The sequence below is a fragment of the Dendroctonus ponderosae genome, unplaced genomic scaffold (assembly GCF_020466585.1).
Source record: "Dendroctonus ponderosae isolate FM_Combo_2020 unplaced genomic scaffold, Dpon_F_20191213v2 Dpon_F_20191213_2, whole genome shotgun sequence".
Lineage (NCBI taxonomy): Eukaryota > Metazoa > Arthropoda > Insecta > Coleoptera > Curculionidae > Dendroctonus > Dendroctonus ponderosae.
Genome location: NW_026018165.1, coordinates 17,095,225 through 17,108,390, shown reverse-complemented (window position 1 = coordinate 17,108,390; position 13,166 = coordinate 17,095,225). Strand labels below are relative to the sequence as shown.

The 13,166-nt window shown below is 37.3% G+C and overlaps 3 protein-coding genes and 1 long non-coding RNA gene across 7 annotated transcripts in view; 1 reads left to right on the top strand and 3 right to left on the bottom strand.

Moving 5' to 3' along the window:
* Nucleotides 1–833, bottom strand: part of LOC109536714 (protein yellow) — a 12,142-nt gene extending 11,309 nt beyond the window's left edge. Inside the window, exon 1 of the mRNA XM_019903046.2 lies at nucleotides 140–833. Coding sequence (XP_019758605.1) covers nucleotides 140–758 — 619 coding nt within the window. The 5' untranslated portion in view covers nucleotides 759–833. The remainder of the gene's footprint in view (nucleotides 1–139) is intronic.
* A 4,348-nt stretch (nucleotides 834–5,181) lies between these two features.
* LOC109536728 (macoilin-1) lies at nucleotides 5,182–12,570 on the bottom strand. Of its 2 annotated transcripts, none has more exons than XM_019903071.2 (10): nucleotides 12,338–12,570; nucleotides 9,992–10,266; nucleotides 9,404–9,584; nucleotides 9,139–9,331; nucleotides 8,941–9,066; nucleotides 8,667–8,876; nucleotides 8,368–8,607; nucleotides 8,192–8,307; nucleotides 7,679–7,884; nucleotides 5,182–7,286 (listed from the first exon to the last, which is right to left on the bottom strand). In XM_019903071.2, exons 1-10 carry the CDS (start codon nucleotides 12,415–12,417, stop codon nucleotides 7,045–7,047), a joined length of 1,869 nt encoding a protein of 622 aa, XP_019758630.2. In that variant the 5' UTR covers nucleotides 12,418–12,570; the 3' UTR covers nucleotides 5,182–7,044. The 2 variants fall into 2 exon arrangements, with proteins under 2 accessions (XP_019758630.2, XP_019758631.2); XM_019903072.2 differs by having other exon boundaries at nucleotides 7,679–7,872; nucleotides 12,338–12,569.
* Nucleotides 6,227–10,383, top strand: LOC125503377. The gene is made up of 2 exons (XR_007280798.1): nucleotides 6,227–6,295; nucleotides 9,928–10,383. It is a non-coding gene; the product is annotated as an uncharacterized LOC125503377 (long non-coding RNA).
* Nucleotides 12,571–12,729: 159 nt separating the features above from the next.
* The window catches only part of LOC109536727 (trehalase), a 14,671-nt gene continuing 14,234 nt past the window's right edge, over nucleotides 12,730–13,166 (bottom strand). For all 3 annotated transcript variants that reach the window (XM_019903070.2, XM_048663579.1, XM_048663580.1), the window contains exon 7: nucleotides 12,730–12,925. In XM_019903070.2, coding sequence (XP_019758629.1) covers nucleotides 12,751–12,925 — 175 coding nt within the window. In that variant the 3' untranslated portion in view covers nucleotides 12,730–12,750. The remainder of the gene's footprint in view (nucleotides 12,926–13,166) is intronic.

Genomic DNA, 13,166 nt, shown 5'->3' with positions numbered 1-13,166 from the left:
CTGTCAATTCGTCCGTCGTCGTACGACGTGGACGAATTGACAGATCTCCAACCAATAGAAACACTTTCGTACCATCGTATCATCGTACAAACGGATGCATGGGACACGAGCTCAAGTCAGAAAAAATGGAATCTCTTACCGGGGTCTCTGCCGCTGTTATCGGTAATATAAGCATATCCTTGGTCCGCATTATCCAAGACAATATCATACAAGAAGCTTCCATTAAAGCTGGCTACATCCTCCGGAAAGACATAGGTGAGGACGAAGTTCTCCTTTTTAATGTCGTAAACCAGTAATTTCGGCCTGCACTTTGCCACTGGCGAATCGCTCAATGTTTCCGTTCTGCCGCCATCAATAATCCAAATTCGTCCAGTGGCAGGATCGATTTCGATATTCTGCACATTCTGCAGGCTCTTGCAATCCCCGATCTGGTTCATCTCCCATGATGGGTAAGGCGATAGCAACGGCGCGGTGTTATTGGAAAGGCCCGCAGGAACGCGTACCAGCGTAGCAGGAACTCCCGGTTTCATCCTGGGTAGGGTGATGTAGTAAAAGTCTTCAAAGTATTTCAAGCCGGCGATTATGTTGTTTTCCGGCACGTACTGTTGCCCTTCGAAGGCCTGCCGATAAACCTCCGCATCAGGCCATGTAAAGTTCACATAGTTCCATTCTCGGATCACCCTGAATTTCGCAGAGGACAGGTCAATGTTAGCAGCTAAGCAGAAAAGCGCGCTAACAAGCAACTTCGTCGTTAACATGATGAATGAAGACACAACGCGTTGCACAACCAACGGTAGATCAAGTACGACTGACCAAGATTTTGTTGTTTACAGTTTGTTTTATAGTTGGGAAGCGGACAGGTAGTGGAAAATTATTTAAATCATGTTAATTGAGGATTCTTTATGTCGTTTGCGATGCTTGGACGTAAAGGAAGGTGACTTGCGGTGAATTCATTAGCAGACAGTAAATCCCTGACTGGGACTTTTATCAGGGATCATTTTTAGGGGTCAGGAACACTAATAAAAAGTAGGCTGTTAAAAGTTTTTGAAATTTTCTGGTTAATCCAGCCAGGCGAAACTAGTGGGATTCGCACTCTGCACGCCCTCATTGGGAGAAAAATGTGATTAATTGCGTACTTGTATGTCGAAACGGTATTTGCAGTAACAATTTTCGCCCACCAGTCCCATAGTTCAAGAACATTCGAACCGAGTGTGAAAACTTAATAATTTTACATGCTCAGGGTGGCGCATTGAACACTGAGATCGCATTAACGCGTTTCTGAGTAAACGCCCTGTATTTTCCTAATAGAGCAATATTTAACGAATGCATCATTGTAACATTTAAAATCTACAAAGGGTCAGAGTGATGGTTCCTGAAAGCCTCAAGAGCCACGCCTCATTTAAGATACGAAAACACTTGAATATTAAAGTAGATATACAGCGTGTTTCACCGGAAAACCGCTTCGATTATAGATGTTTCCAAATACCCTCAAATATTAGATCTCAAACTACAATTAGGAAATTTTGAACATTTTTTGAAAAACAAAATCACCCGGTATGGTATAGTCAGGGGCGGATCCAGCTTTAAAGTCAGGGGGGGGGGGTTATGTAGAAAAAATACAGTCTTCTGTTGTTTATCAACTTAGAAAAATGATCGTCGTTTTGTGCAAGGGTGGCGCAAGATTATTGCCAAATTTCATGTTTTCCGTCCCGTTTTGCATGTTTCTCGGAAGCAAAATGGGCAAAAACGCTCGTTTTTACATCATTCCAAAGATAACTAAATTGCCTTTATTCGAAGTTTGTCAAGAACCATTCGAGCCATAGAATTAGTTTTGGCATCGTTGGATAGAAAATTGAAAAGTCCATTCAGTCGTAACAACGTTAGTGAGGAAATTCGAGTAGTTTTGACCCAGAAAACAAAATTTGAATATCAGACACTTAAGTGCAAGATTATGCCAAAATTCCATGCTTTCCGTCCCGTTTTTATCGAGTGGCGTGCATACCGCTTTGCTATTGGATATTTTTGAAGAGAAAATCGTACGCTACTGGTTTTTTGAAGAATACAAATACGTCGTAATTGATTGTTGAATTTTTAAGAAAAAATCACTTTTATTTTTGTCGTTTGATCAACCGTTTTCCGTTCAAATGCATTTGGATTCTTCTTTCCCATTTATATTGGGATTTACAGTACTTATTTCTGAGACACCCGGTATATACTTAAACCTAACCGTCTTTTGAGATATTTTATATTTTAAGTCAAAAATTAAATTTGCAGGCACTAAACTAATCATTAAAATTTCAGTTATTGATACAACATATGAAGCTATAAAGGACCAAAATTTTACAAAAATCTAGCGAAATACTCAGAGGTGTAAAAATCGAGTCAAGTTTTAAGAAGTAGGCCCGGGTAACTCAGTGAATTTTTAGGAGTTGGCGCAGTGCTGCGCAAATGGCTTTTTGCGCCAACCCAACGCACCGGCGCAGAAACTCAGTTCCGTTGCTGGGAAAATGTTGATGACTTTTTCCAGTTTATTTGAAAGGCGATTTATTAATAATATTGTTAAAATGTCTTCGAATTTCGCCAACAATTTTTTATAAAAAAACGAACAGAATAAGCGAAAGTTTATAACAGATTATTTGGAAATCTCGTCGACTCCATTCCTCTGAAGATTGTTGCATTGGCTAAAAAATTTGGTTTTTTAGTTTCGACTGATTTTTTTTTGCTTTATTTCCTGCTCAAAAACGCTCTATTTTGCGGAGTTTCACTTAAAAACACTGACGATATGGAGGACTTTTACGCGAAAAATTACAAAACCAATTTAAAGCTTTGTAAAAATTTAACAAAAACTTTTTCATTGTCGAATTCGGGACAAAAACGAAAATAAATTCCCACCGTTTTCTATATACCAAAATATCAATGATTTAATGGTTTGATAAAAATCGAATCGAAAGGACTACTTCAATAGCTAGCATTTCATTTAGGATGAAAACGTCTAATGCGCCGGCAATTTGTTTATGTTTATTTATATTATTTATATCGTCGCGATTTGTTTATGTTTGGCCGTTTTCTTTTTTGGACGAGTTGAAACGTGAAACTTGTCTTTGAAAATATTGTCGTGCGAATAGGCACTTTCTACAAAAACAGTCAACAGTAAAAAAACTGAATACGCACGGAATGAATCATCCAAAGGGCCATCGAGCAAACGATTATATCATGTTGGTTCTGTAGTTTGGTGCCTTCCGAAGGCGGCAAAAATTTTGATTTCGCAAAGTTTTTTCGAAAAGCTGACTGAATATTGAGTTTCTTACAGACTATCGGCGAAGATCTCGTAATCTTTGTCTCGTGTGAATCGGGTTCTTAGTTAGAAAATATAGAATAATTGTGGCTTCTTAACTGCGATAGTTTATTCTGCCTGCTATGCAGGATTAAAGTTTTCTATGCGGAGTGGATTTTCATTGTGTATAACGTGATCTTTTTGAAGAAAATTGGGCGTCAGCTTGCAGAAAGTTGGTAAGAATGATCTCTAATCTATAATTCTTTTGACTTGAACTGGGATTAGTTTTTCGAAGGGAAACTGAAGTTTTCTGATTTACCACAAATGTACCTAAAGCTAAACACATTTTCTTCTTTCGGCTTTGGAAAAGTTTGATTTTGCTTTGCCCCTGGTTGCCTTGTAGATGTAGAACTTTTACTCCCATATTGTTGTATTTTATTATATTCTTACATGTCTTATTTATTCCACCAGGACGTTTCTGTCGGAAGGTGGTTGTTTTTCTTTGATAGCATTTATGCTGCTATTTTACGTAATGGAAATTCTGGCCCGTTTTTGTGCGAATTTTGCGCTCAACCACATAGTTTGCTGTCCTTTTAGCATTTAAGCCTGAAACTCCACTACATCTTTTAAAGTGCGCTCAAAAGTTTCGATTTTTACTCATTGCACATATCAGCAATTGATTAAGGTGTGATTTTGCACGTTTTTTCTTTACAACTATCTGTTCTTTCTTAGCCCTACGTGGCAAATTGTTTATTTCCCCATTGAACGGTTTGCACTTTTCTTGACTTTGAGCTCCATTGAGAAACTATACCAAGTGCAAAGATTTTCAATTAGCTTGAAACAATATACCTGTAATTAAACAAAACTTTATGATCCCCAGCCCGGCAGTTGTTCCCATATATGCACGTGTATTGTTGTGGTTTCAACTAAAAATAGAGTTCTTAAGGTATCTGCTTCAAGTACGAGGACAAGGTTTTTTAAAACAGGTTAATGCAATTTACCAGTTGGGTCTCTGAGGGTTAATTATTCTTTTCCCGGTATGCCCATGAATTGACGCATTCAGTGTTCTAGATGTTTAAGCTAGATGAAATAAGAATGGCATTGAAATTACGCTACATTTTATCGGCGAAAAATACCTAAAGCATACTAATGGGCTTATTTGCGGCAGAGTGACGCATTTTTCGTATGTAAACCCGTGGTTAGTGGGTCCCCTCTAATTCAGCGACTTTTTACCAAGTAATCGCTAATTTTTCTCTTTAGCGTCTATATAATGAATTTACCGTCAACAACCAGATTTATTGCTTGATTTGGCAAATTCAGTTTTGCTGGCTTCATTTCGCGTTGTAATTTGATTCATTTTCGTTATTATGACACGATAAACTTACGATTTTGGTCTCAGTTAATTTCAATACAAAAAACAATTTGCGAAATTAATGTTGACGCTAAAGAAAACACACTCAAAAATGTTAATTGACTGTTTACGTCTACAAAGTCTACAAATAAAAAACTATTCTGATTGATCATTTATTTTTAAAATGATTTTTACCCAAAAGTCTTTTATACATAAAAAAATAAAAAGTTCAATGTCTAAACACGCAGGTTTGTTTAAAACATGGCAGATAAATATTTAAACGATAAAATATTTACACCTGCAAACCGCTACCAGCATTGATTCTGAGTCTTTGGTATCAAGAACTAACAAGAAAAACATGAAAAAACCGTTTCCATATAAAATAGTCTAAACATTAAACAAATATACAAACAAATTCCGATGCAACAGTTCTTCCATGTTTTCTTAAATTTAGCGTCCGAAATTGGCATTAACAACGGGCATAATAAAATGCGAGGAAAACAACTTTTAAATGATCTTATATTCAAAATAAAACAAAATGGCTCAACCTCAAAAAAACAATAAAAAAATATATATTAAGTACAGTATAATTTAGTTTGCTTTTGGCAGGTTCTGCACGAATTTCGAAAACCTACGCAAAACTTAAGGAACTGAAATCTGTATTCTAAATAATTTAAAAAAACTAAAACTTAAGTGACATTTCTTCCGTATGGAGGGTATCCAGAACAGTATCTTTTTAGTTGAAATTTGCTCTTACGAACTTCTCCACTCATAACTTCACGTTAGCTTGTGAACGCTTCGATATTTGGACACCTCACTCCAAGTTATTAACCGAATATTTACAAAATACATTCGTATATAAAGCTAATTTCAATAAGAGATCAATACCAATAAATATAGCGTTCACGATTCTAATCTTATATTATTACATTTTCCGCTGACTTCAACCAGATTGCTGCAAAGGTGAACGAAAATAAAACCTTCAGATAGAGGCAATTGAAGTCAAATTAAGTCTTCTGGGAAATAAATGTAAGCTAAAGTTGCTCTTAAGTAATTGTTACACTTCATCTTTTATAAACATGAGTTCCTATGAACATATTCACTCAAATCAGTAAACGATTGTGAAATAAAATATTACCAACAACCAGTTGCAAAAATAGTATAAACAACGAGGATTTTACGACTTAAATCAGTGCAAGAAAAATTCATTCCTTAAATAAGCTTCACAACTAAATTGTTTTATCACAAGTAAATTCAGATAAACAGTAAAAACTACATTTTAACAGAACAATTCAATTTTATAAATAACCGAGCAGCCTTAAATATCGGTGACGTAAAAACAACGCAAAAATAACAAATTGACAAAAGTAAACAACTCAAACGGGCATGTAAGTAATACAAAAAAAACGTTGATATGCTATTTGAAGTCTGTAAGTTAACAGTTACAGAACGGGGCAGTTTCATATAAAGTACAACTTCCAAGTAGCACCAGGAATGAATAAAAAACCTGCATCAAACATTTTCACGTTTTTTAACAAGACTCAGCAAGTCTCCTGAAGAGCAATAAGCCAGAGAATGGGATAACTTCCCGCAAGTGCAGTAGATTAGTCTTATTGTTTGGCCGTTTTGGAAAGTGGAAATTTTGCAGCTCCTAATCAAACCATAAATTGGTGAGTCGGAAGGCTGGATTTTTTAAACAACAAAAAAATAAACATTGGAAACCTGACACCGCAACTATCCCACCAAGTAATGACTTGCGAAGCATCCTTCATCAACATACAACAGCAAATTTATTTGATATCTTACGCTAATCAGGTATGAGGCAATAGTCAATGTTGGCCTTAATGCGAAAATCACATCGTGTGTTCAAACTGTCCAATACTAGTGGGAAGTTAAAGTGCCAGGGCCCTAAAAAATACACAAAACAAAGCGCACGAAAATATAAACATTTGTAAATATAACTAAGCGAATTCACCGGGAACATTATAACATGTGGATTAACCAAAACGAAAGTCCTCGCTGATCATTGACAAGGTTTTCGCCGTTGCTATCAAGCGAATTTTTGTCTCATTTCATTCGAACTTTGCAGGCTTCTTTTAAACAAATATTAAGAATGCGACCCGCAGTTGCAGTAGAATATCGTCTTTTTGTGACCATTTTCTACCAACCCAGTAATGGTAAAAATCTCCGAAAACCCGAGAGGAACATTTGAATGACACGTTAAATTTTTTTATATACAATAAACAACCGGGATATAAACCCATTTTCAACAACTTGGTACGCTTTATTCGAACAGAAGCGCCACCATTCCAGCACAAACCTTTGCAAAGCTGGGTCAAATCAATCGAAAATAAATAATCAACAAAATCAAATCACATTAATAATGACGAAAAGGATAGAGAGAGAAAAATCGACAAACTTAAGCTTCCGTAGAGGCAATGAGCGTGTTGGGAGTCGAATTTTTGGGCGTGTAGGCCGTCGCGTTTGGATCCAGTTTCGAAAGTCCTGCCGGCGGACTTTCAGCGAGTCGAACTCTCGACATTGGTGAGTTGTGTGATGGCGTCGGACTCGCCTCAAATGAATCGTTCGGCATAACAGCAAGTACCTGCGCAATTTTACCTTTTAACGCCTCGATCTCTTTTTCTTGTGTTCGGTTTGCATCTGAAACAAACAGATTTATTACCATCTGCAACATACATGGTTGCAAATGTATATTTTTCTATGAAAATCGTTGGTATCTCAGCTATTATTGAAGATTGTCTACTGTCTACATTGCTCTGTAACACAAGTTCTATTAATATTTTCACGTTTCTTGAAATATGACTCTAAATCGACAATTTGATAACCGTCAATCTGATGACTGCATTTCGCGTTTTGTTCAGAGGAATCTAACTATGGTTCCGTTCAAAAACCCATTCTAAAAACCTACAACTTTCGTTGCTTGATCGGTCATAGTATTACGAAAACTGCATGTGTCTATTCTCAAAAATAACTGCATTTTCCGCGGTTTACAACGAAAAATAGAGACCAGGTACGTGTAAAGCAGATCTTACTTTGGCTGATCTCGAGGTGTCTTTTGGCGTCCCCCAACGCGCTGAACAGGTCCAATTTAATTCGCGTTTCCGCAGACAGGGCATTTTCTAGATGGGAGTTTTTCTCCTGGACCGTCGACAATGCTGCCATAAGCAGTTCGCGATCTCTTGCTTGTTCGCCGATCGCCTGCTTTTCCAGCTCGTGTGTCTTGCACCTGACAAATAGTCTTTTTTAAATTAACGTGCATGCTGCCTCTAAGATAAACTACACACACCGACAAAATTAGGCATAAATGAACAAAAGTTTGAAAACTGCATGTCAATTCTCTCGTTAACGCTAAATTCTAGCTTAGCTCTTCAGGAATGAATCAGAATTATTGCCGTTCTTGATAGATGAATCCGTAAGCAAGAATTTTTCTGGTTCATACCTCACGAACTAACTAAATCAGATATAGTTTTCGAGAAAATTTTCTTGAATTATCCAAGTTTCACTAACTTTGCCGGTGTGTATACAGTCGATTTAATTGTAATTACCTTTCTTCTGCCCAGCGCTGCGCTTGCCGACATTCGGTCAGTTCTGCCTCGAGTTCTCGCCGCCGAGCCTTGCACAGATCAGTGCATTCTGTTCTGGAAGACTGCTGTGCTGTCACCTACACGCAATGTTAGCGCTGTTTTTAAAAGCATCTAAAATCTAGGATATCTTTGCATACTTGTGCAAGTCTGGCTTCTTCTTGTTTACGATTTTTCCGCTCTTGCGCCAGTTGAGAATCCACGTTGGCTCTCAACCGTCTTTCTTCGGTCAGCCGCCGCTCCAAAGTGGCTATAGTCTGTTTGTCCGTCTGCTTGGCAGATTGTGCATTTTGCAGGCGCTCTTGTAGATCGTCTACCTGCCGTTGCAGCAGCGACAGCTCGCCTTTCGTGCTTTTCTCACACGTGGTTAGCGATGCAACCTTGAAACAATTCAGTTTTGTTAGTGCTCATAAAGGCGATTTTTCGTGTACACTCTCACTTGCAATCGCAGGTCTTGTTCGCTAGCTCTGCTTTGCTGCAAATCGGACTTTAACCTCCGCGTGTCCGTCTCTAACCTTTGAAGGTATTCGTGAGCTTCGCGCTCTTTGTCTTGTTCTCTCCTGTCCCGTCTTTTGACTTGTTTTGGTTCGTGGTCAGTCGTTTCTTCGTGGAAATCCACCACTGAACCGTTACTGTGTGAATGATTTATCTAAAAAAAAATTAATTTCGGTTTTATAATACAGATTGGATAGAGATGCAACTTCTCCACTAACTTTAATGTGTCTGTCTGTGACTGATGTGTGATCGCGGCTTTTGTCGATTGCCGATTTTTTGTGAGATCTCGTACCATGATTGACACCATTCGGTATGGTGCCGTTAGGTATGTGGCCGTTTTTTTCCTGAAACAAAAAAACTGCATCAGAAATATGTGCATGATTTTCGCGAAACCGTTGAGCAGCTAAACAACTTACCTTATGACTATGGTTATGAACCTTATGATTATTTTGTACACTTGAAGCCGCTATTGCGACAATGGGCGCGATACTCTGCCGAACCTGATCCGAGGGTGGATCGGGAGGTCTCTCTGCTGGTAATGCTTGCTGCATTATTTGCATATAAAATACATTTTCTTTGGCCACATGTTGTTGCTTACGCTGTCGCATTCTAGCCAATAAAAAAATTAACTGTTAAAACACCCTTTAACTCTCTTAAATTGCGTATTTCTATAGTACTTACCTGTAGCCTACATAGGTTTTGAATCCGAATCCTAACGTTACGACCGGATATCCTATGCAATGTGCAGCGAACGGTCGACAAAGGTCCAAATGTCCCGGAAGATGTTTAACATCTTTTAGTCGAATGGCCGCCTCAAGGTACACAAATAAAATCCAAAGGATTATCGTCGGCGTACAAATTCCTGGAAAATATCATAGAAAAGTTTAGCGGCATGGGGGCGATCTAAGGCAATTTGTTGTTTTTAATATCCAATTTGCGCTCATTAATATAATTAACAGTAAAATGCGAAATTATCAGTTATCTCTCAATGTTAGCCTTGATCTTCTTGGTCGGATGAGAGCAAATATTTCTTTAAAAAAGTATAATTTTTAACGTCTTAAACCACTAAGTCCTTCGCCATTTTAGTGAGACAAATCTTTGCATCATGGAAAAGATAACAAATCCAGATCTCAAATGTTCTTGATCATGTCTTGCACAAAACGATTAAATTGTTCTTGCAATTGAGGCGGATAATTCGTTTTTAGGTCAATAAGAAATTGAGCTGATAGTTATTCTATAAAAATCAACTAGTTAAAGATAAATACTGACCTTTATCTGTATGCCAAACATACTGTACCCATACGTAAGTACTGGCAGCGAAAAAGAGCCAATGCACTGGTATGAAGAAGTAACACAGCATGTCCGATGTGAGCGAAATGGCAACGAAGAAAGCCGAAAATAGAAGGCCTTGATACCTATAGGAGTCGTACAGTGTACGTATCACTAGGTAGAATGGCCATAGAAATTCAAATCGGAACTCCAAAATAAAATCCGCTAGTATTACCAAGATCCACAAAATCAGAAACTTCAAATAGAGAAGGGCGCTGAAAGAAAAATGCATTGAATCAGGCCTTTAGTAGCCTAAATAAATGGTTCAAGGTGGAACTTTAGTCCAAAATAATTTCTATTTATATTTTACAACAGAAAACATTTTTAATTTGCATAACGTATTTTAATTTTGAACTTGAATGAACCCAAACATTATCAATCGTTTTATTACACAGATTAAAATTGCAGTCTTCTGATAACTTTTATTATAGGGCAGGTTTTTGAATGCAGACCTTTTCATGAAAGAGGATCTTTTCACTAGTCAGCAGTAAAAAATTCCGCGCAGTACAAAAATGTGGGTGATTCGAGGGAAATTTTGAGGGCTTTCAGGCCCAACTGTCTTCTATGGTCAATGGAAATTTCGAAATGTAAATTGTCTTGGATTCGACGCTATGAATGTTTCAAGGAGAAAGCGCATTTGTGAGAAACCGCTTATTTACAGGACAACTTTTACCAAGTGCGAAAATCGAAAATTTGGGCGCTTTCAGTGAAATTTTCGAAATTGGCAGGCGGAATGTCGGCTATGTTCGGTGAATTGCGAAAATTTCAAAGTGTGACCTAGTTTGGATTCAAAGTTATGAATTTTCCAAGAAAGTAGATTTGCACAAAAACGCAAATTTTTAGGACAACTTTAACAAATCCGCTCAAAACAGGAATTAGGGTGATTTCAATGAAACTTTCAGGGCTTTGAGACTTACCTGTTTCTATTGAATGTGAAAATTTGAAAGCGCATTCGTTCGTAAACACTCATTTTCAGCACAATTGTTATCTAGTCCAGAAAAATGAGATATACGGGAGATTTTAGTGAAATTTTCGGCATTTGTCGACTCAAGTGGACAGTAAAACTTTCAAGTTGTGCCTTATTTGGGATGCAAATTTATACATTTTCAAGAGAAAGGAAATATATTTAATTTAAATAACACATCGTTATTTTGAATTTGAATTAGCCCAAAAATTATCAACCGAATTTTCGAGGATATCTTGACTAGATTTAGATAAAAATTGCGTCATTTATCAGCTTACAAAGGTTTTATATTATAGTGCAGCTTTTCCCAATACACATCTTTTTACGAAGAAAAGCTTTTCCTTAAAGTTAACAATAAAAAATGCATAGCTACAACTTAAGTAGACTTAACTGCAGATTTTCTAGCTTCTACAAGCATAATTCCAACAGTCTGGCAAAGCGAGTTAGATCACTTAGAGTATACGTATTCCCGCCTATTATAAGTATGTTTTAATGGTTTTATATACTCAATAAAGTAAAGTATTAATTGATATCATAACTAGTAAACAGATTTGATGCTAGGGAAGGTTGGCAAGTAGATAAGGGACATAATCTAATTTTTATGACTTCAACTGGTCGATACGTGTACTTTTGCCATCTGCTTGAATACCAGGAAAACCAGTTTGTACGATTTGGAAATATTCAACTAATTGGGAACCAGGCGGTTAATTTATCATGCATAAAGCATTACTATTTTTGTAAGGCTGGTGGAATGCTTGCAAACATGGACAAGACCCCCAGTACTTCTGAGCATACCGCCGCAAAACAATTCATAGATATAATGTACGTTTTTCGAGAAGATAATTGGGATTTAAGCCTTAATGTTCTATCTAGAAGTGTTTACTCAAATAGCATAAAGTGGAAATTGAGGCCCCACTGACTGTTGACGACATCTAATGTAAATATTTATCTCATATGAATTAAGTCATGCATTTATTCAATTGCTCAGCGTGGAAGTAATGTAAGTAAGTTAAAAACAAAATAGATTTTTCTGTATATTTATAGATTGGGGAATAAAAATAAGATTTGTTTTGACAGCTGCATATATTTAACGTTTATTAACTGCGGGTTTAGGGCAGTTAGAGACAATGCGGATGAATGGGGGGTTCAATTCACTGGGGGCTCAAATAAGGGTCGAAAAAATTGGAGCCAAAAGGTCCCAGGCTCTCAAACAACAGCCATTTTGGAACACATATGGCCAAAAACGTTTAGATTGTGACCGAACCGGTTTCCTATTATATCATATGGATCACATTCACGTAGGGAGACTGTCAGAAATCTACCTTCCATAAAATCCCTCGGTAATTTTGTTCTTTTTCATGGGTCTTCTCATCTTAGCCAGTTCCACATTTCGCCTCTTCATAATTTCATACAGAACCACTATGATCACTTCACTTTTTAGAGGCTCTTCCCGGAATCCGCGGTTTTTTCATGGATTTTTCTCATAAAAAACGTCTTTGCGGTAAACGGAACGTCTTTTTGTTGACAATTCGCACAGCTTTGGCGGATTATGCCCGTGTCAATGTAGAGATGTCGCTGTGAAATCGTTATAGCGCGGATTCGAAAAGGAGAGCACCATAACAGAATTCCGTTACGTAACGTCATCCGCGAGGCGTTTGTTTCAATAATTTTTTCTATGTATCGGAAAGTTATGGTTTTCAATTAAGAACAAAGATTTTTTAATTTAAATAGACAGTTATTTATTTGTGTAAAACTGATCAATAAATGACAGGGCTACACCATTCGTCCATCCAAATCCAGCTTGCACTACGTACTCGCCTCCTCCGCCGAACTTTCCAGGATCGAGAGCGTCGTACTTTTCGAACATAATTTGGTTCTCCCTGTATCCTTCAATGTTGGAAGATATCCATCTGAAAAACTCACATAAATGAAGCGATTTAATGCAAAAGGGTTTGCAGTGTTTTGCTTTACACGATTTAGCCTCCTCTAATTTTCAAGGGGGGGGGGGGTTATGTAGAAAAAATATAGTCTTCTGTTGTTTATGAAATTAAGAAACATGATCGTCGTTTTGTGCAAGGGTGGCGCAAGATTATTGCAAAATTTCATGTTTTCCGTCCCGTTTTGCATGTTTCTCGGAAGCAAAATGAGCAA